Genomic DNA, 26,372 nt, shown 5'->3' with positions numbered 1-26,372 from the left:
TCTCACACATACTTTCGCATTGTATCCTCACGACAACCATGGGACATAGATGCTATTATTACCCCCATTTTATAAATGAGGAAACTGAGGCAGACAGGTAAAGTGACCTGCCCATAGTCAGACAGCTAGAATATGTCTGAGGCCAGATTCACACTCAGGGCTTTCTGACTCCAGGCCCATGGACTACCCACTGCACCCCCAACTGCCTTAGAAACATGATAGGTTGTGGGGTAGCACTGCATCTTAAGAAGGTATGCTCATGTTAGGAAATCCAGGAACCAGCAGAGAAGTGTGGCGGGGAGCACTTGAGTAAAGATCAGTGGAGGCAGAAACAAGTAATTTAGTCCTTCATGTATTTAACGTACCACACAGACAAAGGAAATGAACAAGGTCAGGAGCCTAGCCCAGAGGACTTTGGCTATCCAGGTGCCTATAAAGGCAGAGCAGCTAATAACTTCTTGAATTGTTTTAATTAATTATTTCATCCTTCAAAAGGTAGAAGAAGCACCAAAAAGAAATTCTAGTCTGGATTGATTTTCACTAATAAGGAAGAATTGATTGCTAAGAAGAAACTGATGGCAACACTACAGGAAAAAGTATTAACTCCTTAGAATTTGTGATAGAGAAGGAAAGGAAAGCCATGCATAGTCTGACACTGACCTTAGATCTTGAGAGAGCATATATATTCCAGGGAAGGATAAATAGATCCGATTACTAAAATTCTAACAAGGGAGGATAGCCCAGAAGGGATGTGAAACTCTCAAGAAGTCATACAGAACAACTCCAGTAAGAAGAAATAGTGGGACTTGTCTGAAGAGAACAATCTGGGTACATAGAGAGCTTATCCACCAACTTAGAGTTTCCAAAGATAAGTACTGTTTATGGAAGCAAGGGCAGGTAGCAGAAGACTGGCACCATGCCATAAGAATGGTGTCAGGAATGAGAATGAGCTGCGGTTGAGAAGGAAAGCAAAGGAGGGAGTGAGGAAAGGAGCTGTGTTTGGGGGAAAGAGGAGGCCATGGGATCATTAGTTTAGAGGCTCAGTCCAGTGCCCTCATTTTACAGTGAGTAAACTGGTGAAAAATTCATTCCAGGGAACTCCAGGGCTCTCTTCCATTCCAGCTCTCTTCCTGACTTTTGGACTGGAAAAGACATCAAAAACGACTAATAAGGAGTTGACTCCCAGTCTACATTAAGGCACTACGAAGGGGTGCTTAGATATTCTTGATGAATTCAGGTATGAAAGCACTAGTGAATTTGATTGCTGGGCCACTGTCAGTGATAGATGAAAGATTATAATGAACGGGAGGGTGGCACAGGGCTGGAGGACAAATGTCCCAATTTTGGAAAAGGGGAAGCAGGTAAAATCTGCAAACTGGACTTAAATTTCTTGCAAAATTCTAAAGCATTATTAAAAGGGATAGTGAGAGAGGGAAGCAGTGATCACAAAGAGCCAGCGTAGTTTTGTCAAGATAGAACATAAAAGTCCAATTGTATTTCCTTCTTTAAAAGGGCTCCTGATCTGGTCGATCAGGAAAATGTGTAGTTTGCCTAGATGTTAGCAAAGGGTTTAATAAAGCATATGCTGCTGTTCTTATGGGAAACATGAAGGGATATGGGCTAAATTTTAGTATTACGTGAATTGAGAATAGGTTGGAGGAACCAGCTCAGAGTAAACATTATTGGGCACAATATCAATTTGGAGGTAGTTCCCCAGTGGATTATCTGCAAGGATATGTGCTTGATCCTGTTGCAGTCTAGAGGCTCTGGGAACCTCAAAATTCAAAGGCCAAAGATGGGGGTCCTACTTTGAAAGAATTCAACTCAAGCCTTCTTTCAGTCAGAGACAAGGTTGATTGTTTCACCAAGAGAAGCCAGCCAGACTCTTAAGGAATCTGAGCGATCTAGTGGGACCAAGATGGACACTTAAATACAGTGGTCAAGGAGTGGTCCAGATGAAATCAAGGAATGGTGGTCTAGGGTGGAACCAGATGCAGACAATGAGGGCCACAATAAAAGGGCAGTTAAAAAGATTATTGGCCAATGCCTCAGCTGAACTCTAGGGATCTGAGTTCAGAGCCTGGGTTCCTGGAATTCATGGACTAGTTCAAAGGAGGAGGAGTCCAAAGCCCATACTCCAGCATTCCTGTGCTTCTTCACATTTTTATCAGTGATAAGTCTTATATTTGAGTTTTTTTTTAAATGGCTTCACAGTTTTGGAGGAGACACAGACAAAAGTGTGTTTGAGAAACTTAATATGAGTCAACAGGGTGATAAAGCAGTCAACACTCCTGGAAAGTGGGCTGTATTAAGAGATTCCTTCTAGAAATAAGGAAGTGACATCTCTGCACTGTGCCCAGGGCAAACCACCTCTGGAACATGGGGTCCAGTCTGGGTGCCACACTTTCAGATAAAATGGAGAAGAACATCAGGAGAATGGCTGCCTCGTTCATGTCTGACATATAAGAATCTGGGGAAGGAGTTGGGGAGGGTTAGCTTAGAAAAGAGAAAACGGCTCTGGGGAGGCATGGAGCTATTCACAAGAACTTCTGGGCTTCCCTGTGTAAGGGGGAGATGAAACAATGGGTAGAAGGTGCAAAGGGGCAAATTTAGGCTGATGAAAGGAAAAGTGTCTTAATAGAGAACTGACCAAAGTGGGATGTTTTGCAGTGCTGGGAACCCTGAAATGTCAGGGTCCAGGGTGAGTCTGCCTGTAATGAATTCACACACTCAAGCCTTCTTTCCGTCAGAGTGGCAAGGTTTATTGTAACCCAATAGGAGCAGGCCATATTCTTCGGGTATCTGAAACTTAATGGGGTGAGATGGTACTTACAGACAGAAAAGGGAACAGTGAAAAGATCTGGCTGGCATTAAGGAGTGATAAGTTGTCTGGGGTAGGCCAAGAGGACAGTGAAAGACTGCTAAAGGACTATTGAGTGTCTAGGTGGGCTAGGCAAAGATGCAGGGAACAGTTGTATCGAAAAATTCTGGGCTTGGGTTGCTGAAATGTATGGGGAAAATTCAAGGTCCGGGTCCCATCACCCCATCAGGATAGGCCACATCAGGAGCAGGTGGCTTGTTCTCATCCAAGTTCTTCAAATGTGGCTTAGGTGACCATTTGTCAGACAGGTTGTTGTAAGGTTTCTGTTTTAGATATTAATCAGGCTAAATGGCCTCTGAAGTCCTTTCTTTTTGAACTAGTTTGTAGGAGAATGGTGGTTTCAGTGACACAAAGGAAGTTTTAGGAGAGGGTTTCACAGGAAAGATGAGTTCTGTTTTGGACATAACTATTTTGAGTTAAGCTGTTCAAAAGGGAGTGAAACATGACTGGAGATAAGGAAAGAGATTGGGGCTGGACAGACAGATTTAAGAATCAGCTTCTTGGATATGATCATTGAACCCATGTGAACTAATGAGAATACCAAGAGAAGCAGCATACAGTAGTGATCTATATCTAAAGACCCCTGTGGGCCATAGAGTGTGACTTGGTTTTAAAATGTAGTATTATCTATGTTATATTATATTTTTATTTATTTTGTTAAATATTTGCCAGTTACATTGGGGCTGCCGGCAGGAGAGTTGCAGTCTACATGTGGCCCTTGGGCTCCTATTTGACACCTCTGCTAGAGAGTGAAAAGAGAAGAGGCCCTTGGGGAAAGGCATGGGTGAAGATGCAACTAAGGAAGGGTTAGAGAGCTGGGAGAGAGCTGAGAGCAGGGTCACAGAAATCTGGGAAGAACACTGAGAAATGGCTGTTCACTTTGGCAGTGAGGAAAGTAATGACCAGATTCCTTCTGTGATACAAATGTGTTCTGAAGACCTAAACTAGGGAGAGTAAAAACAGAAAGAAAACTGTAGACCAATATCCCTAATTAATATTGATGCCAAAATTTTAGATAAAATACCGGCAAGGACACTACAGCAGCACGTCACAGATGGCATAAGGTGAGCAGGCTAGATTAATTTCAGGAACGTGGGGCTGTTTCAGTGTTAGGAAAGTTATAAACGTAATTGACCATATTCATAACAAGAACAACAAAAATCAATAGATGCAGAAAGGGCCTTTGATAAGCTACCACGCCTGTTCTTGTTAGAAACAGTAAAAAGTATGGGAATAAACAGATCTTTCCTTAATGTGATCAGTGGCATCTTATCTAAAACCAAGAACCAATATCATCTGTAATGGAGATTAACCAGTAAGGGTGTCCATTATCACCATTATTATTCAATGTAGTGCTAGGAATGCTAACTGTAACAATCAGAAAAGAAAAAAATTGAGAGAATAAGTGTAAGAAAAAAGGAAATAAAACTCACTTTTTGCAGAGGGTACAACCAAAGAGAGCCAACTGAAAAAAAAAAAAGAAAATAAGCCCACATAAGTAACTGGTATTTCTATATGTTACCAACAGAATTCAACAGGAAGAGAAAGAGAAATTCCCTTTAACTACAGAAAGTATAAAATAATTGCTAAGACACATAGGAATTATATGAACACAGTGATAAGAGAAGTTAACCTGTCTGCCTCAGTTTCCTCAAGACAATAGCAGCTAACTCCAGGGTCTTTGGGAGGGTCAGTGAGACCCTCATTTTGGTAGAGCTCTTAGCAGGTGCTCAAGCTGACAGATTTGTAGTGGGCCAGTCAACACAACTTTGTGATGGCCTCTTCCGCCTGTGAAGGAACATGCAAAGGAAAGGCTCGGGCATGGGAGCTTCTTACATTCTTCCCCGGGACCCTTGAATTACTGGTGCCAGCTTTAGGCTTGGCCACAAGGGCATATTTGGGTTCTCCGAGGCAGTCCCCTCCGGGCCTGTGCCCCATCTGTGCTCTCTCCGTCTAGATCCAGAGACCTGTGGACCGCTTGTTCCGCTCCTGTGTCACCGTTTCTGAGCGCAAGTACTGCTCAGCACTGTGGTGAGTAGCATGATGTCACTTTCTCCAACCTGCTGCCCCTCAGAAGGTTCCTGCCTCACCCAGGGTTTGGACAGAAAGGGAAGAAAGGGTAGGGAAGGGGGGAGCGAGAGACTTGAGTTCCCAGCCCCCACCTCTTCCTGTCTGACCCTGACCATGATCCTTGGCCTCTCTGAGGCTCAATTTCCCCATCTGCAGACTGGGGATAATACCACCTCATTAGTCCAAGGGCAGGCAAGAGTCCAGCATCTGAGACCCTGCCTCTCTCTGTGCTAACACCCAGGACAGCTGGAATTTCCAGCCATCTAGTAATATTCCTAAAGCTGGGTATTTCATTTCGTGCCTCAGAGTCAGTAACTTTAGTCAATTTTTGCTCAGCAAATGTGGATGGAGTGCCTCCTGTGTGCCAGTGCTGTTCTGGGCGCTGAGGATCCAAAGGCACCATGGGAAAGTCCTGTCCTCAAGGAGCATCTGTTCCTCTGGGGAAGCAGCATGTGCCTAGATCGGTAAATAGAGAATGGTTCTTGAGACCTGAGCAGGGAGCAGCCAGTGTGGACACGCCCCCAGTGAGGCTCCCAGATGCACACCTAAAGCGTGTCAGAGGCAGCGCTTCCTCAGCCCCAGAGCACCTCCCTGCCTGCCCTGCCACAACGTAGAGACATTCTTGTCCATAATCTCATGTCCAGACTCTGAATAGCTTATTCAGGGTAAGGGGTGAAGACACATGCTGAATTTGCCTTACACTTTCCCTGGTGACCATTAGTGGAGAGCAGCTCCTTGGGGGACCAAAAGAAATGACATCTGTGATGGTTGGACCCTGGAGGGAAGGGTCTTTAGAAGCCAGCCTTCTTCAGATCAGGCTCCATGAAGAGCCCAAGGCCTGAGCTTTGGCTGACCTTTGCCTTACTGCCTGTCACTCTGTGCTTGGTCCTCTGCTAGGGACAAGTCCAAGAAGCTGGCAGAACAAGCTGCAGCCATCGTCTGCCTGAGAAGCCTGGGCCTCCCTGAGGGGAAACTTGGTGATGACACACAGAGCCCCCTTATGCACAAGCGCAAGGTGGAGGAGAGAGAACTTTGGAAAGACAGAGAGAATGAGGAGGCCCTTCCTGGAGGGGTCCCTCACAAAAAGCCCCACCTGACCATGGGAACCAACAACAGTGCTCCTGACAGGCCATGACTCTGCATCACGTTCTCGTACACTCCCCACCACCACCCCCAGGATCCCTCTGGACCCAGAATTTGGAACCGATCTGTGGGAAGCTCTGAGCCTTCTGGAAGGAGCGGGGTATGGGTATGGGTGTGGGTAGGGCCAGGGTGGAGCCTGGGGCTCAGGTTTTGGGACTTGGAGCGACTTAGCTCACCCCACCCCACCAGGTGCTGGGAAGCAGACTTGGACTGTTTGGAAGGTTTCAGGTGTAGATGAGAAGCCTGCCTTACCCTTCCATAAGACAGGTCTGAACACCACTGCAGGGAGTGGAAAGCAGCCATTCGGAACATGCACAAGCCAGTGACAAAGATCTGTGGGTTCACTGTGGATTTGGGATGGGCACAGGGGGTGGTGAGGGTGGACATTGTGTAACTAGGGGTCTTGGGGAGGGAAGATAGAAGAGCTGGGGGCCTGGAGCTAGGGGGAGGGGAATTTTGGAGAGGACACAGAACGATGTCATCCAGGGCTGACACCACAAGTCCAGAGCCCGGGAATCTTCTGTGGCACTAGCTGTTGCAGGTAGCCGCCTCTGTTTTCCCTCAGTAAAGATGACCCTCTCCACTGAGTTGAGCCTTCACCCCTGGGAGCATCTCAGCCCTCCTTGAGGCTACTGGAGGGGCAAAGAGTGCCTCCCTCCACTGTCACTGGAAGGGTCTTCCTGAGCTATGAGGGCCCAAACTTGTGAGTGTCTTTCCCTTTGCTTCAGGTCTAGGTGGGAAAAGGGCAAAAGATTTCCCTCCTTTCCTCCCACTGAGCACCACTCACCCACACCCTCTGCCATATCTCCCAAGGGAGATAGTTGGAGCAAGTGAAAGTGTCTGCTTGGGGAAAGTTCCCCCATCCCAGTGGTAATTGACTGCTGTCAGCCACCAGTCATTTTTGCCACTAATTGGGAGAACCTGGGAACCAGATGGACAGAGTTCTGAGCCTTCATAAATTGAACTGCTGGTGAGAGCCTTCGAGGCACTGGAGCATGTGCAACTAGAACTCCTGACTGATCCGAGGACCCTCCTGGCAGCTCCTGATGATCCTGGGGGAATTGGGAGCTCCTCGCCCTAATGAAGGGCCTTCTTCCTTGCCTCCATGCAGTCTTTTCATCATTTGCATGGGTCTGGTGTGGAGGAGAATTAAAAAGGGTTAAGCAGTCTTTTGTGTCTGCCCTCCTGTTTGTACAGTTAGCGGGAACAAGATCCAAAGGCCCATTTTACTAATAGGAACACTGACAGATTAAAGGTAAAAATGATGCTTGGAGCACAACTGGAAAAAATACTGCAGGCTTTTGAGAACCTTTGTGGTGCCATATATAGAAAGAAACCTCGGATTTTAGCCCCTCTTCGGACACTTACTGCTTGTGTGCTTGTGAAAGTCACTGTCCTCACTAGCTATCCATTTCACAAGGTTCTGAGGCAAGTACTTTGTAGATATGGGAGCCAGTCAAAGGATTAGCAAAATTGAAAGTAAACCCATTCATCTCAGGGAGCTGGTTTAAAAAAAAACAATGAAATTAAATTGGCTTATTTGATTTTTAAAAAACCAAATTACCAGTATCAAAAGTGAAAAAGGTGAATTCACAGACAATAAAGGAGGAAAAAATTTATTAGGAGCTATTTTTGCCTATCTGCTAATAAAACTGACAATTTTAAATAAAAAATGAATGGATATTTGCAAAAATATAAATTGTCTTGGCAGCAGAGTAAATGTAATATTTAAATAACCCTATCTTAGAAAAAGAAATTCAACAAGCCATAAATTAACTCCCAAAGAAAAAAAATCCCAGGATGGGTTTAAAAGCTAATTCTACCAAAGATCCAAAGAACAATTAGCTCCAAATACTACATAAACTCTGAAAAACAACAGGCAAAAATGAAGTCCTACCAAATTCCTTATGTGACACAAATATGGTCTTGATACCTAAGCCAGGGAGAGTCAAACCAAAACTATAGACTGATTTCCCTAATGAATATTCATGCAGAAAAATTTAATGAAATACAAAGAGATTACACAATCTATCACAGAGATCATATGCTATGACCAGGCTGGATTCATACCAGGAATGTAGGACTGATTCAATATTAGGAAAGCTATAAATATATTTGGACAAAAGAAACAAAAATCATTTCAATAGATGCAGAAAAAGCCCTTGACAAAACATAAGCCAGTATGGGAATAGATTCCATAAGCCATCACTCAGATGCTTGGCTGATGTTTCAGGCCGGAGAATTCCAGAGTTGGCTCTCCTGAGGGGAGGGGAGGGGAGGGGAGGTGGAGGGAGGCAGGGGTGCCTTGGTGTAATAGCGGCTAATGTGCCTTTTCCATCAGATGTTTCCTAGGGTTTTAGAACACTGTGGGTATGGGTAATGGACCTGTGGTCATGGTCAATAGAGTAGGATTAAGTAAACAAATGAGAAATTTGGGGAAATCCTGCCCACGTGGAACTGAATGGAAGTATGATTTGTATTCAGAAACTATTACAGGACCAGGGAATCTGCTGATTGGGGTCTGCTTCCAAGACAAGGAGGCAAACAAAGACACAGGAGTAACCTCCAGGCCCAAAGATCTGTGCAGTTCCAGTGAAATTGGTGGCATACACCCTGTGGCACTATTTTCTGAAGGAAAAACTTTTGTGCTCTGGCCTTGGGTCCTGTGCCCCCACCCTTGAGTTCCCCAAGTCCCTGTGTTCTCCTGCAAGATTGGCTCCCCAACCTGGAAGGAAGTGGCAGGTTCTCATTAATTTCCTCCCAGTAAGAAACAAACATCTCTGACCACATCTTGTGCTGCCTCCCACACTCCTGGCCAGGGAGGGGGCGATGGGGTTCCTGTTAAAGGTCATCCTGCCAAATCAGCCACCCCAGCTTCCTAAACTATAAACAAGGTCCCCACCCCACAGCCCCCTGGGGGGAGGGGAGCCCCAACCCATCAACTCATCTTTGTTTAAACAACTGAAAACCCACCTCCCTGGCTTTTCCTGTTTAAATAGGCTAGTCCCATAAAATGCCTTATTTCCCCCATGCTCCCCACACACTTCTGATGGGTCTCCTTCCTCTGTTAGTACCTGCAGATTTATTTTGGTAATTGACCCAGAAATGTGTTAACTTCTAAACTAGTTTAATTCACATTCGTAACATCTCTTATTTGTTATTCACAAATATTCAGTATAGTGTCCAGTGATGACATAAGAAGGGAGTGGATATCAGTGGAGACTAGCCTGATGATTGAGAATGCGACCATTCCTCGTCCCCAGCAGGCCAGGAAAATGTCGAAGCTTTCATACTGGTCAGTTTTAGGTCTTTTAATTTGGGGGAGGCTTCTATATTCTTGACAACCTCTGAGTCAGTTTCCTCATCTGTAAAATGGGGGAGGGGGGCGGTTGCTACGGAGAAGCAGAAAAAGTTCAATTACATTATTCTATAAAGTGTCTTCCAGCTTAATTAAATTGGTAGTAGGTCCCCCTCCCAGAGCCCAGGCAGCATCTCAAGTAACCAGTATACACAACAAACACTGTGCCCCTGAGCACCCTTACCAAGAAGGAGTTGAATGGAGGTGGGTAGGGGGGAAAGACCTAAATTCCCACAGGGACTACGTCTTGGAGAGGACTCACGGTTTGCCACCGTCCAGAGATGAGTAAATCCAAAGATCTCTCCCACAACCCCTTTGCCCTTCCTTTTCCTGAATTTGATTGGGGTAGAGGGTAAGAGATTACTAAATACTTTTTGTACTGCCCTAGGGTAAAAAAGGTGCAGCTTGCGGATCACTTCCCAGATACTCACTGCCTGGTACCACCTTTTCCCACCCCACTCCCCTTCGGCTTCTTTTTATGGGTTGTCTTCCTCCATTACTTTGTGAGCCCTTCAGTATCCCCAGGGCGTAACACAGTACCTGGCACAGTAGGCCTTTATGAAATGTTGACTATTGGCTTTGAAACTGCACCGCCAGCTACACAAGGGAAAAACTGCACCACCACTCCACCCTACTTCAAAGAAAAGGGAAAAAACCCCACCAGTCCAACCCAGGCCCCCAAAGGTCTCTAGCCGCCGCTTTTTGGGGGCTTTGAGATGGCCCTGGTTTTGTCTTGCTGTGGACAGGGAAGTAGGTCTACCTCCTCCTCGGCCCTGCTCAGCGGCTAGTGGGGAGAAGGGGGTTTTGCCCCTCTAGTGTCCTCATCACGGGGCCCGGAGCTCTAATCGCTTTGGGAAGGACGCTAAGAAGTCATCGGTGCTAGAGAGGGCTCGAAGACCTTTTTCCCCGATTCTCGCAAGCCAGAAACCTGGGGTCCCGCGCCCTCAGGGAGCAGGGTCTCCTCCCACGCTGAATGGGGCGGACGGGGCGGGGTCTTCTTTCTGGCCCTGTCCCTAACATAATCTCCGCAGTTTTTTTATGCTGCTCTGTCCCAGCCCAGCCTTGCCCACACCTGGGGAAAGAATGCCTCCAAGAGGGAGACAGGACTCGGGGCTTAATGGCCAGCGGCTCGGTTCCCCCACCCCGAACCTGCTGGCTTCTCAGCGTGGGGCCCCGTCCTCTGGGCGGCTCCAACCCAAATGACGGATTTCATTTCCTAGGAAACTTGGGGAACGTGGGAACAAGTTTTGTCTGTTAGTACAGCTGTGTGCCCTAATCCTACAGTCTTCTCCGGCTGGCTGTGTGGCCAAGAGCTTGGGCTAACTGGCCGAGCCTAATAGGTTAATCCCGTTTCCCCAACCCCCACGCGCACCCCAGCGGAGCTCTGGGTCAGGCTGGAGTCACACGGCCCTAAGCCACCTGCGTCCTCCTAGTTCTTGCCCGGAAACACAGCTCCACCCCCAGTCCAGCCCTTCCTCCGGCCCCCGCCTCTTTCGGCCCTACCCGCCCCACCCACACCCCAACATGAGCGGGTGAATTCCTAGTTAGAGAAGTGGAAGGGTCTGGGACTACGCACACAAGACGTTTCTATTTGCTTCAGGATCTCCTGGTGCTGCCCATTTGCGCAAGGGGGACGCTTTGGGTAGGAGGCGAGGAGGCAAGCTGGGCTAATTTTTGCCCTTCTTTGCAGACAATGGACGATTTATCCAGGTGTGCTAGGACCGGAGACAGGGCAGGCACCCACCATCCTCCAGATGGTAGAGCCCTGAGAACTGGGGGAGGGGAAGGGCAGGTGGTCCAGAAAGAGGAAACGAGAAATGCTGCAACCCCGCCCCATACTTCTGAAAGACTGTGTCAGTCTGTGTGTGCTTATGATAATTCTGTAGGGGCTTTGAGGAAGCTTTGTATTGGCTAAAGAGCTTTTTTCTTTGCCCTGGCTTCTCTTAAAGTTGGACCTTGAGAGGAGGTCCAGAATTACATTCCAGAACGTGAACTCCTTGAGATCAGGGACTGTTTTAATTTGTCTTTTGATATGATTCCGTTCAAAAAGCATTTATAGAGGCCTACTATGCATCAGGCACCATACCAGGACCCGGAGATACAAAGACCAAAAAAAAATTCTGGGGGTGGAGGGAAGAGCAGGAACACAGATAACCCAAGGCAACCTTTATACAAGGTTCAAAATACTGTACTTTGGTAGGTTGTAAGATAGTAAAACCGGGGTGAGGGCAAGAAAAGTTTCGTAGGAACAGGCACACAAGCTTAGCTTTGAAGGAGCTAAGGGAGCAAAGATCCCTATCCTGGGATAGGCATTCCAGGCACGTACAAAGGCTCCACCGTAGGGGATGGGGCATCCTTTATGATAAACCAGTTTGGCAGAAACAAAGATTGTGTGAGCAGTATTAATGTGTAATGTTTCTAGAAAGATAAGCTGGACAAGATTACAGAGGGCTCCCTTCACTGCTCTCCGGATCTTCCTTCTTCACTCCCTTTTAGAAGTCTTCTCCCTTTAGAAGGTAAGTTCCCCGAGGTCAAGGACTGTTTTTTTCCTCTTTCTGTTTGTATTCCCAGTTTAGCACAGCCCTAGGTATGGAGTAAGCAAGTAAATAAATGCTTGTTAAGTTGATCTTACATGCCAAACAGAGGAGTTCACTTTTTATCTTAGCCTAGGGGCAGTAGGGACCCATTCCAGCTTCAAGAGCCAGGGAATGATAACACCCATGCTTTAGGAGCTGTCAGTATAGCAGCAGTGTAGACGCTAGGTTAGAAGTCTGAGAGACTGGAGGCAGGGATATCAATTAGGAGGATACTTCAATACTCTTGGTGAAGGGTGATGAAAACCTGAACTAGGGTCATGGATGCCTTAGTGGAAAGAAAGGGGCAGATGTGAGAGATATTCTGAGGTAGCCATGACATGACTAGGCTATTGGATATGGGAGTGAGGGAAAGTGAAGAGCCAAGGATGATTTAGTATAGATTATGAATCAAGGTGACTAAAATTATGGTGGCTCCTGCACCTGAAATAAGGAAGATAAGAAGATGGATAGGTTTAGGGGGAAAGGTGAACAGGCTGAGCTTGAGATGCCCCTAGGACATTTAAGTGGACAAGTCTGTCGAGCACTTGGAAAAATTGGGGCTGGAGATCAGATGTGTGAGATCTGTATGTGTAGATTTAGGAATCAGGAGAATGGAAATTATAATTGACTCCAAAGGAGCTGATGAGACCACTGAGAAAATAGAAAAAGCAGAGGACTCAGGGCAAAGTTTTGAGTATATAGATAAGCAAAGGGGGAGGGGTATGGACAACGGCCAGATGCAGGTAGGAGAGCTTGGAGACAGCTGGACTCAGTGAAAACTCAGACAGGAGAATGTGGGCACCTTTGTCCAGTTCAGGCAGAGTAACTGAGAAGAATGAGCACTGAGAAAAAGCCTCTGGATTTAGTCATTAAGAGATCTTTGGTATCTATGAAGAAAGCTATTTCAGTAGACTGGTGGGGTGAGAAGTCATATTACAAGAGGTTGAGATGTACGTGAAGAGTGAGGAAGTAAGATAATCATAATCCAGAGGAAATGAGCACCCTGCTGTGTGACCTTGGGCAAGTCACTCAACTTCAATTGCCTCACCAGAAAAATAAAAAGAAAGAAAAGAACATCCTACTGTCAGTGGAGAGTGGGTAGGTAGACTACCTACCTTGATGAAAGGAAGCATCTGTTGTTGTTTCACTTTATTGTACTTTTTTGTTTGGAGGGAAGGTGTTCTGATGGGAGAGGGGGTGGAAATTCATTGGAAAGTGACCCTGATATTTTAAAAAACAAAACAGAACACCAATAAAACATTTAATTTTTAAGTCCAAAAAGATAAACTTTTGGTATCCTCCCCTCCAGTTCCCTCCCCAAAAAGTGAGGAAATTTACATAGCCAATGAAGACAACTTTTGGAATTCCGTTGTAGAAAGGGGAGAGATATAGGATTCTATCTTGGGATAAGAGGTGCAGGCAAAGGCTTTTTTTTTAAGGATGAAGGAGGCCTTGAGAGTTTATAGGCCTTTGGGGAAAAGTTGGTAGATAAAGAGAGACTGCAGATTAGAAAGAGAGGAGGACAACTGAAGGGGCAAGTTACCCGAGACGACACTGAGCATAAGCGGAGGGGTTGTCTTTGGCAAGGAGGAGGCCACCTCTTCCTCCAAGGCACGAGCAGGGGTAAAGAAGAAAGTACCTGACTTACACAGAGCAGGCCACAGAATAAATGACTGACCATCCAGCCTCCCTGACAAGCCCCCCATTTTATTATAGAGGAGAATAAGGAGGCCAATGGCAAAGAAATGAGAGTCTGTGCCATAAAGTGCAGCAGCAAGACTGGAAAGGAGGGGGCGGCCGGGTGGCACAGTGAGTAAGAGTGCCAGCCCCAGTGTTGGGAGACCTGGGATCGGTTCAGGCCTCAGATACTCAGCACCACACCTAAAAATAACTGGCCTTGTAACCTTGAGCAAGTTACTTAACCCTGATTGCTTAAAAAAAAAAAAAAGACTGGAAAGGTGGAGCCTTAACAACTTGGATTAGTTACTTGGGTCCCAGCAGCTTCCCTTCTGTCCCCTCAACCTCCATGGCCCCTACCTACCTCCCTGGGCAGCCAGAGCCCCAGGGATCCTGCTCTCAGACTAGCCATTTATGTATCTGACTGGGGAGCTGGAGACTTGGGGGGAAGCGGGGGCAGGAGGTGGGGGGGGGAGAAGATAAGAAGATGAGGAACAAATAATAAGGTTTAGGTTTGGTTTGGGGCTCCCAATTTCCTTCCCCTTTTTACTTTTTCTTGCTCAAACCTTTCTCAATACAGATTTTGGCTTCTCACCTTCCTGTGTCTTCTCCTCACCCACCCTACCCCCAAGGATGCTGTCACACAGTTTGATATCTCCTGGAGAAATGGGCCGTTCCCCTCTCCCTCCCATGCATACATTTCTAGTTCCCTCCCACACTTGGAAAGAGAGGACAGTACCCATAATAGAAGTGAAATCAGAGGTCCTGGGTTTGTACTATCCCAGATCTGCTACTTGGTAGCTATATAAACTTAAATAAGTCACTTTCCTTTGTTGATTCTCACTTACATCATCTGTAAAAAGGAAGGGTTTCTTCTCCACTGTGATCAATTAACATTGCAATTTTACAAGTAAGGAAACTGAGGCCTAGACAAGTTGTGACTTTCCTACAATCACTTATATTAGGTAGCATCACCCGCTTCCAGGGTTCTTTTACACATACAACATTGACCAGAATTCAGGGTTCTTAACTTGGAGGCAATGAATTAAAAAAAAAACCAAACTTTTTTAATGAATATATTATAGTATAGTTGATTTCTTTTCAGGAGGCCCTAAGTTTAAATCCAGCCTCGGACATTTACTAGCTGTGTGACCTTGGGCAAATCACTTAATCCTGTTTGCCTCAGTTTCCTCATCTGTCAAATGAGCTGGAGAAGGAAATGGCAAACCACTCCAGTATCTTTGCCAAGAAAACCCCAGATGGGGTCACAAAGAGTCAGACATGACTGAAACAACTAAACAACATTTTGTTTTATGTATAGAGATGCCCCACATATAGCAAAGTCCCAGATGTAGCATGGGAGGGTGTTGTTGTGTGACTTGAAAGGGAGGCAGAATAAACATATCTAGCCTCTTTCTCTCTACCCTTCCCCGTAGGACACTACTGCCAGGAAGTGAAGCAGGAGATCGGGACCAGAGGTCACTCTGCTCTTCTCAGAGAGACAGAGTAACTGACTAGAATTCTATCTATCTGTTCCCACAAATATTTTTTTAATGTTTTTCTTTTTTTTTTTTTGGAGGGGCAATTGGGGTTAAGTGACTTGCCCAAGGTCACAGGGCTAGTAAGTGTTAAATGTCTTAGGCCAGATGTGAACTCAGGTCTTCCTGACTCCAGGGCCTGTGCTCTATTCACTGTGCCACCTAGCCACCCCCCACAAATATTTTTAGTCTGGGGAGATATGATCAGATCCAATCTAACTTTCTGCCCACTGTGTCATTACTGGGGGAGGAAGAAGACCCCAAGCTTTATAGCCAAGGCTTGACTTGCTTTCCATGCACATAGAGCAGGTAGCCATTTATCCAAATTGGGAGCAAAACACACAAATCAGAGAAGTTATACATAGGATAATATATACTACAATACAGTGAGAAGGAGCTCTGCCATTCAGCCCAGTCAAGAAAGAGTTCTTGGTCTCACCTATGAAGAAACTCTGGGAAGTCTTTAGCATAGCAAGCTGGGGATAGGGACATGATGGGAAATGTCAATTCCTCTCATGTTGTCCCAGAGTCCTTTCTTCCTTCAGCAGTCTGAAGCGGGGTTAGCCTCTTCCGTCTTCCTTCTGAAGCTGGGAAGCACCCAAAGCACTGAACTGAAGCTCTTTCATCACCCACTCAATCCAGTCCCTCATGCAGGGGAGGGCATTCGTCTCCACCAAAAAAGGGAGTCCCATAGCAATGGGCTTTGGGACTGGGGCTACATATTACATTGAAAAACATATTCTGAGAAGACGTCCGCAGGCTTCTCCAGACCATCGCTGCTATTCCATGTTCCATGACACAAAAAGGGATGAGATGAAGTCTAAGGTTGTTTCCAACTCTGAATCTATGATGCTATGAAATGAGCCTAGGAGTAGGATCAGATATTATTGTCCTCTTTCGTTTTTGTCTTGTATCACAGTGCCTAGCACAAAGTATTCACTTAATAAATTCATGTGGAGAGAAACAGAATTAGAAGCAGAGTTAGAAATGGAATTAGGGTTAATTCTGTTAGATACAGAACTATACTACCATCCAGCCCAGATCTCTCTACCTCTTGAGAGATACCTTGTTCAACAAATATCTCGATCGTTAAAATTAGGTATACTGCATTTGCTTAAACCATGAGCCTAAGAACCTTATCAAAACAGAAAATAAGATTACTCTGGCTTAAATCCATGTTTGGCTTGTAGTGATCATGAAAGTTATGTTTAGTTACAGATGCCGTTTTAAAAATTTTTATTTAAATCTTATTTTTTCCTCAAATACATGTAAACAAAAATTTTAGTGTTTTTTTTTTAATTTTGAGTTCCAAATTCTCTGCCTCCTCAAGAAAGCAATTTGATATACATTATACTTATGTAGTCATGCAACATATTTCCATATTAGTCATGTTGCAAAAGAAAACTCAGACAAAAAAAGAATAATAAAGAAAAGTTAAAAAGTATGCTTCCATCTGCATTCACTCCATCAGTTCTTTCTCTGGAGATGAATAGCATTTTTCATTATAAATCCATTAGAATTGTCTTGGATTTTTGTATTGCTGTGAACAGCTGAGTCATTCACAGTTGATCGTTGTACAATATTGCTGTTACTGTGTACAATGTTCTAGTTCTGCTTGTTTCACTTTATTTCAGTTTGTGGTAAGTCTTCCAGGTTTTTCTGAAATCATCCTGTTTATAATTTCTTATAGCACAATAGTATTCCATCAAAATTATATACCACAACTTGTTCAGCCATTCCTCATTTGATGGGCATCCCCTCAATTCCCAATGCTTTGCCATCACAAAAAGAACTGCTATAAATATTTTTGTATAAGTAAGTCCTTTTCCTTTTTTTTAATCTCTTTTAGATACAGACCTAATAGTGGTATTGCTGAGTCAGAGGGTATGCATGATTTTATAGCCCTTTGGACATAGTTCCAAATTGCTTTCCAGAATGGTTGGATCAGTTCACAACTCTACCAACATCAGTGCATCAGTGTCCTATTTCTCCACATCCCCTTCAACATTTGTCATTTTCCTTTTCTGACATATTAGCCAACCTGATCGATATGAGGTGGTACCTCAGTTGTTTTAATTTGCTTTTCTTTAATCAGTAGTGATTTAGAGCATTTTTTCATATGACTATAGATAGCTTTGATTTCTTCTGAAAACTACTTGTTCATGTACTTTGACCATTTGTCAATTAGGGAATGACTCATATCTTTATAAATTTGACTCATTTCTCTCTACATTTGAGAAAGGAGGCCTTTATCAGAGAAACATGCTGTAAAAATTTTTTTCACCAGTTTCCTGCTTTCCTTCTAATCTTGGATACATTGGTTTTATTTGCAGATGCCACATTTTAAAAAAGATATCGACCATCTGCTTTGTATCCGGTGTAGCTAGAGGCAGCTAAGTGTAGTGGATAGAGTACTGGTCCTGGAGTCAGGAAGACCTGAGTTCAAATCCAGCCTCAGATATTTAATAGCTGTGTAACCTTGGGCAAGTCATTTAACTTGTTTGCCTCAGTTTCCTCAACTGTAAAATGAGTTTTATAATAGCAACTACTTCACAGGGTTGTTGTGAGGATCAAATAAGATAATATTTGTCAAGCACTTAGCAAAGTGCCTAGCACATAGTAGATACTTAATAAATGTTTAGTCCCTTCCCCACTTCCATGACCAGCATAGGGGGAACAGGAACTTTGTTGATACCAAGAATACAGATAAAAAAAAAAAACAACCACAGGCTCTACCCTGATTCATTCAGAGTTGCTAAATCAACTCCTGGATTGATTTGTATAGATCCAGATAAAAACTGGGACTTGGTAGTAATTGAAAGAAGTTTTCTTATCATGTTCCAAAGAGCAGATAAAGTTTAAGGAGGAGTTTGAGGCCAAAATGAGGGAGTCAGATATAACCAGGCCCAAAGGTTTCCAATGACTTTTGTTGGCTGGCTGGGTGTGCCTGTGGGCCTGCCTCACAGAAACAAATGAAATAGTCTTCTAGGTCAAATGAGCTGAGACTGCTTGCTCCCTGGGGGGAGAGGCCACATAGCACCTTCAGCTCATTCAAAGAACATAGATTGGTAGTAAAGAAAAACAGAGGTCCTGAGAAAAGTCAAGTCAAGAAGCATTTATTAAGCATTTACTATATTTTAGGCACAATCAGAAAGAAAGACAGTCTCTTTCCTCAGGGAGCTTATGTTCTAACACGGAAGACATATCAAAGTAAGCTGAAAAGAGGTATGGGGGTAGAGGGTGGGGTGGAGAAAGTCCAGAGAGTCAAGAGAGAAGCCTGGGGAGGAATGAAGAAGTGACTGACCTGAGTGTCCTCCTTAAAATGGAGTTTCTGGGAAGATCCAGTGAATCAGAGCAAATGGTCCCAGGGACAGAATACTTTCTATGTGAGAAATTCAGAGCCAAAGTAAACTTTCAGGGTAAGAAAGTTTCTCTTCTGCAGAGAAAATTCTGAGAGTCAGGAGTGTAGCCCAGGGAGGAAAGCAGTCCAATGAGGAGCCAGTGTAGGTGAAAGTGCCATAGAAGAAAAGCAAGGGGGGGTGCGGCAGAATCACCCAACAATGGACAAGACCAACTCACAGTACAGGAGCCTTTGAGTCAATAATATATCCAGATGGGCAGTGACATTAGTATCTCTTCAGGGCAGCAGCAGGAGGCAACAATCTGAGAGGCAGAGAGGAATATCAGCCAGGATATAGTTAGGGATGTGTGCTTAAATATTTAACAACCAGCTCTCCAAAAGGGGGGAAAATGTACAAGATACTTTTAAGTTTAATCTGCATCATTAAATGTTCACCATCATTTTCTTAAGCCTAGGAAATCAACAAAACAATAAATTTAGCCAGGATCTGTAGCATTTGCTGATTTCTAAGGTGTAAATGCTCACATTGAGAATTTAACAATCAGCTCTCTAAAACTAATTTGAGCTAACTCTATTACACCCCTGGAATGCAGCCATTGGAGTATTAGTTGCTCTATCCCACACGTATTCCCTGATCACACCTGTTTATCCTGTTCATTTTCTTTTCCAAGGGTGTGGGAATTTTATAGGAACATGCACTTAGGAGCTGAAAGGGATCTTGAAGGCTATTGTGTTCAGAAAGTATAAAGTTGTGAGTGAGGGGATGGAAAGAGAGATTTTCTTTGTCATTTTTTTTTTACTATGCTGTTTCTTTAAATATCTTTTACAATTAACTAATGAATCCTCTAATTGGTTGAATGAATGAATCAATGAATGAGTTATAAAGCATTTACTATGTATGAGGCATTGTGCAAAGTTCTGAGAACATACATAGAAAAAAGAGAGTCTCTGCTTTCAAGAATTTTCCATTCTGTAAGCCATATATACTGTTCTGGGCCAGGGTGGGGTAGGGGGAGGCCCTGCAGCCCAGTTCACAGTGGTAAGTCAGTTCCCCAGATGACTGTGGCACTAGGAATTAACTCCAAGGGATCAAGGGTGATCCTTTTAATGCTATTGGCCCAAGCCCCTATTTCTGGTAAATTATCCCCAATATCATTCCTCAGTACAGTTATTATCTCCCTATATCACTGGTTGACCCAGTGATTAGCCTCCTAACAGAACCATCCAGAAATAGAATGTGTAGATAGGATTGAGGTGAATTCCCTTTTGATGGAGATCTTCAAGCAAAGTTTCACTAACCACTTGTCAGAAAACTGCAAAGGGGATTTCTGCTCAGATAGCGATTGGACTACATCATTGCTAGGTGACTCAGACGTCATCTGAGGTTGCTTCTGATTTGGGGTTTCTATGAACTCATAAATGTCAGCTATTTTTATTGTCATTCTTGAACAGGTCTCTGGGCAGACCCTGATTGGAAGATTCATGAAAAGACACATAGAAGAACAGCACAAGATGAAAGGCCTATGTGTCAGTTCTTCTACATTGGCCAAAAGAGCGCCCACAAGATAGAATGTGGACTCGTAGAAAACAGGGATGGTTTTGTTTTTGTCTTTGTATGCCCAGTTCCTAACAGGGGTGTTTGGGGTGTTCAGGGAGGATCAGCGTATGAGCTCTTGTCAGGGCTGTGTGTCTACCTTTGCTGCCCACCTTCACCCAACTCTGCCTGTGGCTCCAAGAAGCTGCATCATGCACAGCGGCCACACCCCAGTAAATGGTTTTGGCAAATGGGCTAAACCAGGTTGAGGGGAAGTGCCGTGTCTCAAACCCATTGCTGAGTTCGTGTGGTATCTTCCCAAGCACGTGAAGATGTCACCTGGCAGAATGGATGGAGAACAGTTTGTCCCAGTGTCCATGAAGGAGCTGAAGCAGATGCTGTGGAGTAATTAGAGTTTGGTAAGACACCAAGGTCATGCACTGCATCCCAGGACATCTCCAGTTGTCTTGACTTTTTTCTTGCTACTGGCCTGCATTGACTCTGGAAGAGAGAGTAAGACTGACAACTTTGTGCAACTCTGGCCTCACTTAAATCCGAGTCATGAGCAAGTCAAGGCAACCCACTCAGTGTCATTAGTCTTCTTTGAAAATGAAGGACAGAGGGGCGGCCAGGTAGCACAGAGAGTAAGAGCACCAGCTCCAGTGTTGAGAAGACCTGGAGATCGAATCCTGGGCTCAAGATACTCAGCACTCACCCAGAAACACCTGGCCGTGTAACCTTGAGCAAGTTACTTAGCCCCAATTGCTTTAAAAAAAAAAGAGAAGAAAAAGAAAATGAAGGACAGGGAGTGGCTAGGTGGCACAGTGAGTAGAGCACTGGCGCTGGAGTCAGGAGACCCTGAGTTCAAATGCGACCTCAGGCGCTTAACATTTACTAGCTCTGAGACCTTGGGCAAGTCAAGTGGCAATCCCAATTGCCCTGCCCTCCCCCCTCCAAAAAGCAAAAAAAAAGGGGGGGAATAAAGGATAAACAATAACAACCCAATGGGGTGACTGACATGTTGTAGGTGCTTAATAAATGCTTATTGATTGATGAGTTAAACTTACAGATCTATCAGAGTTTGTCATGAGATACTAACATGAACACACTGGCTTCAGAGAAAACCTGGGCTCAGATCCCAAATCTGCTGCTTATTACCTGTGTGAATTTAGGCAAATTGAATAACCTCTTTGGGCCTCTGCTTGTTCCTCTGAATAAGCAGGGCATTGTATGAAATGACCCCTGAGGAGGCACCCTAGCCCTCCTTCAAAACAAACCTCCATGCCTTTGGTGTGTAATCAGTCTCGTCTCAACACATCATCAAAGTACCCAGGGAAGGGGCTGATTAAGCACTGGGGAGGTACGGCAAGTGTATGAGATTATACTGGAGGTGAGACTGTCTTCCTCCCTCCTAATCCCATCATTCCAACACGAAGAACTGCTAATAAAAAATAACTTTGTTTTCTTGTGAGGCTCCTGACCTCCCTCACTTTGCCTTCAAACCTTTATCTTGGGACCCTGTGGCTGGTCACAAGGGTAATAGCCCGAGTATACTCTGGGAGAAATGTACCTTACTTCTTTTACCCCCAACAGCCATGTTCCATGCCCATGTCTGATCTACCCTCTCCACTCTGCCTCACTCCACTCCTCACTTTTCTCTTACACCCTTTAGAAGAAGAGCCTGCATCTTGAAATACCAACTGAAATTCTCTCTGTCACTCTCCTTTCCCTGCAGGCTGATGGCAAAAAATGACCTTTCTAAATGGGACCTGTCCTTTACCTCCCCATCTCTGCCCTAAATCTGAGTCAGAGAGAGAAAGAAAGAGACTGAGGCTTAGCTTCCTGGGGCTGGGAGGTGAGTCTAGAAGGGAAAGATGTCATGAATCGGGCCTGGAGGTCAGGGAGAGGAGTTCATATGTCTGAAGCACACAGATGGTACCAGTCTTGAGGAATGACTCAGGGTGAATTCATCTCCAACATGACCTGATAGGGTTGTCTGTCCATCTGTCCAGAGAACTGGAAGGCTCAGCTAATTCAGCTGCCTCAGCTCCCCCATTTCTATCTTAAGTCAACCAGCTTTTTTATCTTCTAAGCACCTACCATGTGCTAGGCACTGTGCCACTCTCCGGGGATGTAAAGAATGGCAGAAATACCTGCAGTCAAGGAGCTCATGATCTAATGGGGGGAGAAGGCATGCAAACAGTTATGTAGAAACAAGATATAGACAGGATAATGGGTGATCGTTAGCAAAGGGAAGGTTATAACAATGAGGTCTGGGAAAGGCTTCTGGAAGAAGATAGGACATTAGGAAGGAAGGAAGCATTAATTAAAGGACTGCTATGTGCTAGGCACTGGGTGCTTTACAAATATTCTCTCATTTGATCCTCATAACAACCCTATGGGGTAGGTGCTATTCTCATCCCCATTTCAAATTTCAATTGAGAAAATATTTGTACAAAATACTTAGCACAGGGTCTAGCACATATAAATGCTTATTCCTTGTTCTCCACCTCCCTCCCACCCCCATTTCACAGTATGAGACAGAAAGAAGTAAAGTGACTCGCCCAGGGTCACTGCCATAGATACAGATGCTGGATTTGAACTCTGGATAGAATGCTGGGCCTGGAGTTGGGAAGACCTGAGCCCAGCATTCTATCCAGAGTCCCTTCCTACTGTGATGTTCTATATTAAAAAGCTCTGTTCACCTCTGATACTTCACAACTTAAGGGTCCTCTCTAATTTTATGTGCTATGACCCTATGATTTCTACCATGTGCTTGTCATTGGGGGAGATACTACAGATTGAGAAGACAGAGTCCCTTGGCCTCTTAGAGATTTAAATCTAGGAGAGATAAGACAGTATATCAATAACTACAGTACAGAGGGGAATGTGATAAAGTATCTTAAGAGAGGTACAAAGTACCCTGGGGATTTGAGGGAGAAGTCACAGTTGATTAGGGAAAAAGAGGAAGGTGGCATATTCTCAGGAACTACTTGGGGATTTCTGTGACTTCACTAAGTCCCCTAGTTGGGTACCTCTCCTTCCAAACCCCTGCTTTTTTACCTCCTTGTGTGAATAGTCTTCCCCCCATCATATTGGAAACTCCCGGAGGGTAGGGACTGTCTTTCTTTTTTTTGTATTTGTATTTCCAACACTCAGCTATAGTTGTTTGTTGTCCATTTTTTGAAGAATACTAACGACATCCTGATGTAACTGGTGACATAATGACTTCCTCATGAATTGGATTTAATGAGGCAGAGCTATGCAAAATCATCATCTTCACTCTTCTAGTCATGGAAGACCAATGGCAAGAAAAAAGTCAAGACAGGGGGCGGCTAGGTGGTACAGTGAGTAAAGCACCAGCCCTGGAGACAGGAGGACCTGAGTTCAAATCCAGCCTCAGACACTTAACACAAAAACTAGCCATGTGACCTTGGGCAAGTCACTTAACCCCAGTTGCCCTCCAGAAAGAAAAAAGTCAAGACAACTGGCAATGTCCCAGGATGCAGTGCATAACTTTGATGTTTTGATGTTGGACTAAACTCTGAGCACTCAGTAACTCATTAGCTGTGGGAACCTGAGCGAATAATTTAACTCCTCTGGACTTCAGTTTTCTCCATCTGCAAAATGGGGATAATAAGATACTTTAGTGGGTCACTGGGAAATCAAATAAGATCTGCAAAGTGCTTTGCAAGCATAAAGCTCTATATAAGTATTAACATTTTATTATTATTAACCCCATTAATTTTATAGATAGGAAAACTGAGGCCCAGAAATATTATGATTTACCCAAGGTCATACAAGTCTCATAGCAGAAATGGGATTTAAACCCAGGTCTTCTGACTTCAGAACAATTTTTATCATGAGTCTTGGATCATTGAATTGATTGGACTAGCTGTCTTTCGCAACTGATTCTCATTATACCATTGCTGTTACTACAGACAGTGATCTCCCCATTTTTCTCACTTTGCTTTGTATCAGTTCATAGAAGTCTTGCCATATTTTTCTGAACCACCCCTCTCCTCATTTCTTTTTTTAAATCTTATTTAATATTTTATTTTTTCCTAATTACACGGAAAAACAAATTTAATTTTTTTTTCAAATTTTGAGTTCCAAATTCTCTCCCTCCCTTCCCTTTCTTCTCATTGAGAAACTCTTCTTATTTCTTATATCACAATAGTACTCCGTCACAATCATATGCCTCGTTTAGCCCCTCCTCAGTTGATGAGCATCTACTCAATTTCCAATTCTTTGCCAATACAAAAAGAGCTGCTATTAATATTTTTGTACATGTAAGTTGTTTTCCTTTTCTTTTGATTTCTTTGTAGTTCAGACATAGCAGTGTTATTATTGGGTCCAAAGAGTATGCAGAGTTCTATAGCCCTTTGGGCCTAATTCCAAATTGTTCTCCAGAATGGTTGGGTTAGTTCACAACTCCACCAACATTTCATTCATGTACCTATTTTTTCCTCATCCCCTTCAATATTTGTCATTTTTGACAGGCATGAGGTGGTATCTCAGAGATTTTTTTTAGTAATTAATTTATTTTTAGTTTTCAACATTCATTTCTATAAGATTTTGTTTCAAATCTTCTTTCCCTCCTTCTTCTCTCCCCCTCCCCAAGATGGTGTGTAATCTGATCTAGGCTCTACTTATTTATTCATATTAAACACATTTTCACATTAGTCATGATGTAAAGAGGAATTAGAACTAATGGGAAGAACCACAAGAAAAAAGAAACAAAACAAAACGACACCAAAAGGAGAGCAAATAGTATGTATGCCTCCATCTGCATTCAGTCTTCAAAGTGCTTTCTCTAAATGTGGATGGCATTTTCCATGGTGAATCTTTTGGGGTTGTTTTAGATCCTTGCATTGCTGAGAAGAACTAAGTCTATCAAAGTCAGTCATCGCACACTGTGGCTGTTACTGTGTATAATGTTCTCCTGGTTCTGTTCATTTCACTCAGCATCCGTTCATATAAATCTTCCCAGGTTTTTCTGAAGTCTGCCAGCTCATCATTTCTCATCAATACTATCATAGCATAATAGTATTCCATTACATTCATATACTACAACTTGTTTAGCCATTCCCCATTTGATGGACATCCCCTAAATTTCCAGTTCTTTGCCACCACAAAAAGAGCTGCTATAAATATTTTTGTACATGTGGGTCCTTTCCCATTTTTATTATATCTTTGGGATACAGACATAGAAGTGATATTTCTGGGTCAAAGGGTATGCACAGTTTTGGGCATAGTTCCAAACAACTCTCCAGAATGGTTGGATCAGTTCACAACTCCACCAACTTTTCCAAATTTTCTCCAACATATTTAATTTTCCTGTTTTGTCATGTTTGTTAATCTGATAGGTATGATGTAGTACCTCAAAGATGTTTTAATTTGCCTTTCTAATCAATAGTGATTTAGAGCATTTTTTCATATGAGTATAGATAGATTTGGTTTCTTCTTCTGAAAACTGCCTGTTCATATTCTTTGAGCATTTATTAATTGGGGAATGGCTCTTTCTTTTTATAAATTTGACTTAATTTCCTATATATTTGAGAAATGAGGCCTTTATCAGAGAAAGTTGTTGTAAATTTTTTTTTATATTACTTCATTGTCTATGGCACCTTTTAGCAAAATGTAGTTTCCCTGATTATCTCTTCTAATTATTTTTGCTTTTGCTTTGTCTGAGATCATGATTGCTACCCTGCCTTTTTTTTTAGTTCAACTAAAGCATATTAGATTCTACTCCAGCCTTTATTTTAACTCTATATGTCTCTTTCTGTTTCAAGTGTGTCTATCTTATAAGCAACATATTGTTGTCTGATTTCTAATCCATTCTGCTGATTCCATTTCGTGGGTAAATTCATCCTGTTCATATTTATAGCTATAATTATTGTGTATTTCCCTCAATCCCAGTTTTCTTCTGTTTCTTCTTCTCTCCCTCTTTTTATACTGTCCCTCCTCAAAGTCCATTTTACTTCTAACCATTGCTTCCCTTAATCTGTCATCACTTTTATCATCTCCCTTACCCTCATTTCTTATCCCGTTCCATTTCTGTTTCACTACTGGGTAAGTTACATTTCTATACACAACTGAGTGTATGTATATACATGTATGTGTATATGTATATATTCTTCCTTCTTTGAACCAATTCTGATGAGAGTAAGGTTCAATCATTGCCTGCCACCCACCTCCATTTCCCTCTCTATGATAAGTTCTTCCTGGCAT

At 43.7% G+C, this 26,372-nt stretch overlaps 1 protein-coding gene and 1 long non-coding RNA gene across 5 annotated transcripts in view; both read left to right on the top strand.

Moving 5' to 3' along the window:
- The window catches only part of DUS2 (dihydrouridine synthase 2), a 64,059-nt gene extending 56,796 nt beyond the window's left edge, over positions 1–7,263 (top strand). For all 4 annotated transcript variants that reach the window (XM_069085694.1, XM_069085693.1, XM_069085692.1 and 1 more), the window contains 2 exons: positions 4,839–4,912; positions 5,849–7,263. In XM_069085694.1, coding sequence (XP_068941795.1) covers positions 4,839–4,912; positions 5,849–6,086 — 312 coding nt within the window. In that variant the 3' untranslated portion in view covers positions 6,087–7,263. The remainder of the gene's footprint in view (positions 1–4,838; positions 4,913–5,848) is intronic.
- A 3,712-nt stretch (positions 7,264–10,975) lies between these two features.
- LOC138159390 (uncharacterized) lies at positions 10,976–21,200 on the top strand. The gene is made up of 2 exons (XR_011167889.1): positions 10,976–11,968; positions 20,057–21,200. It is a non-coding gene; the product is annotated as an uncharacterized lncRNA (long non-coding RNA).
- The last annotated feature ends 5,172 nt before the right edge of the window (positions 21,201–26,372 follow it).

Source organism: Petaurus breviceps, unplaced genomic scaffold (assembly GCF_028583685.1).
Source record: "Petaurus breviceps papuanus isolate PSGF00001 unplaced genomic scaffold, PetGlider_PUasm1.0 176, whole genome shotgun sequence".
Lineage (NCBI taxonomy): Eukaryota > Metazoa > Chordata > Mammalia > Diprotodontia > Petauridae > Petaurus > Petaurus breviceps.
Note: the sequence above shows the minus strand (reverse complement) of the source record. Positions and strands in the feature narration are given on the sequence as shown.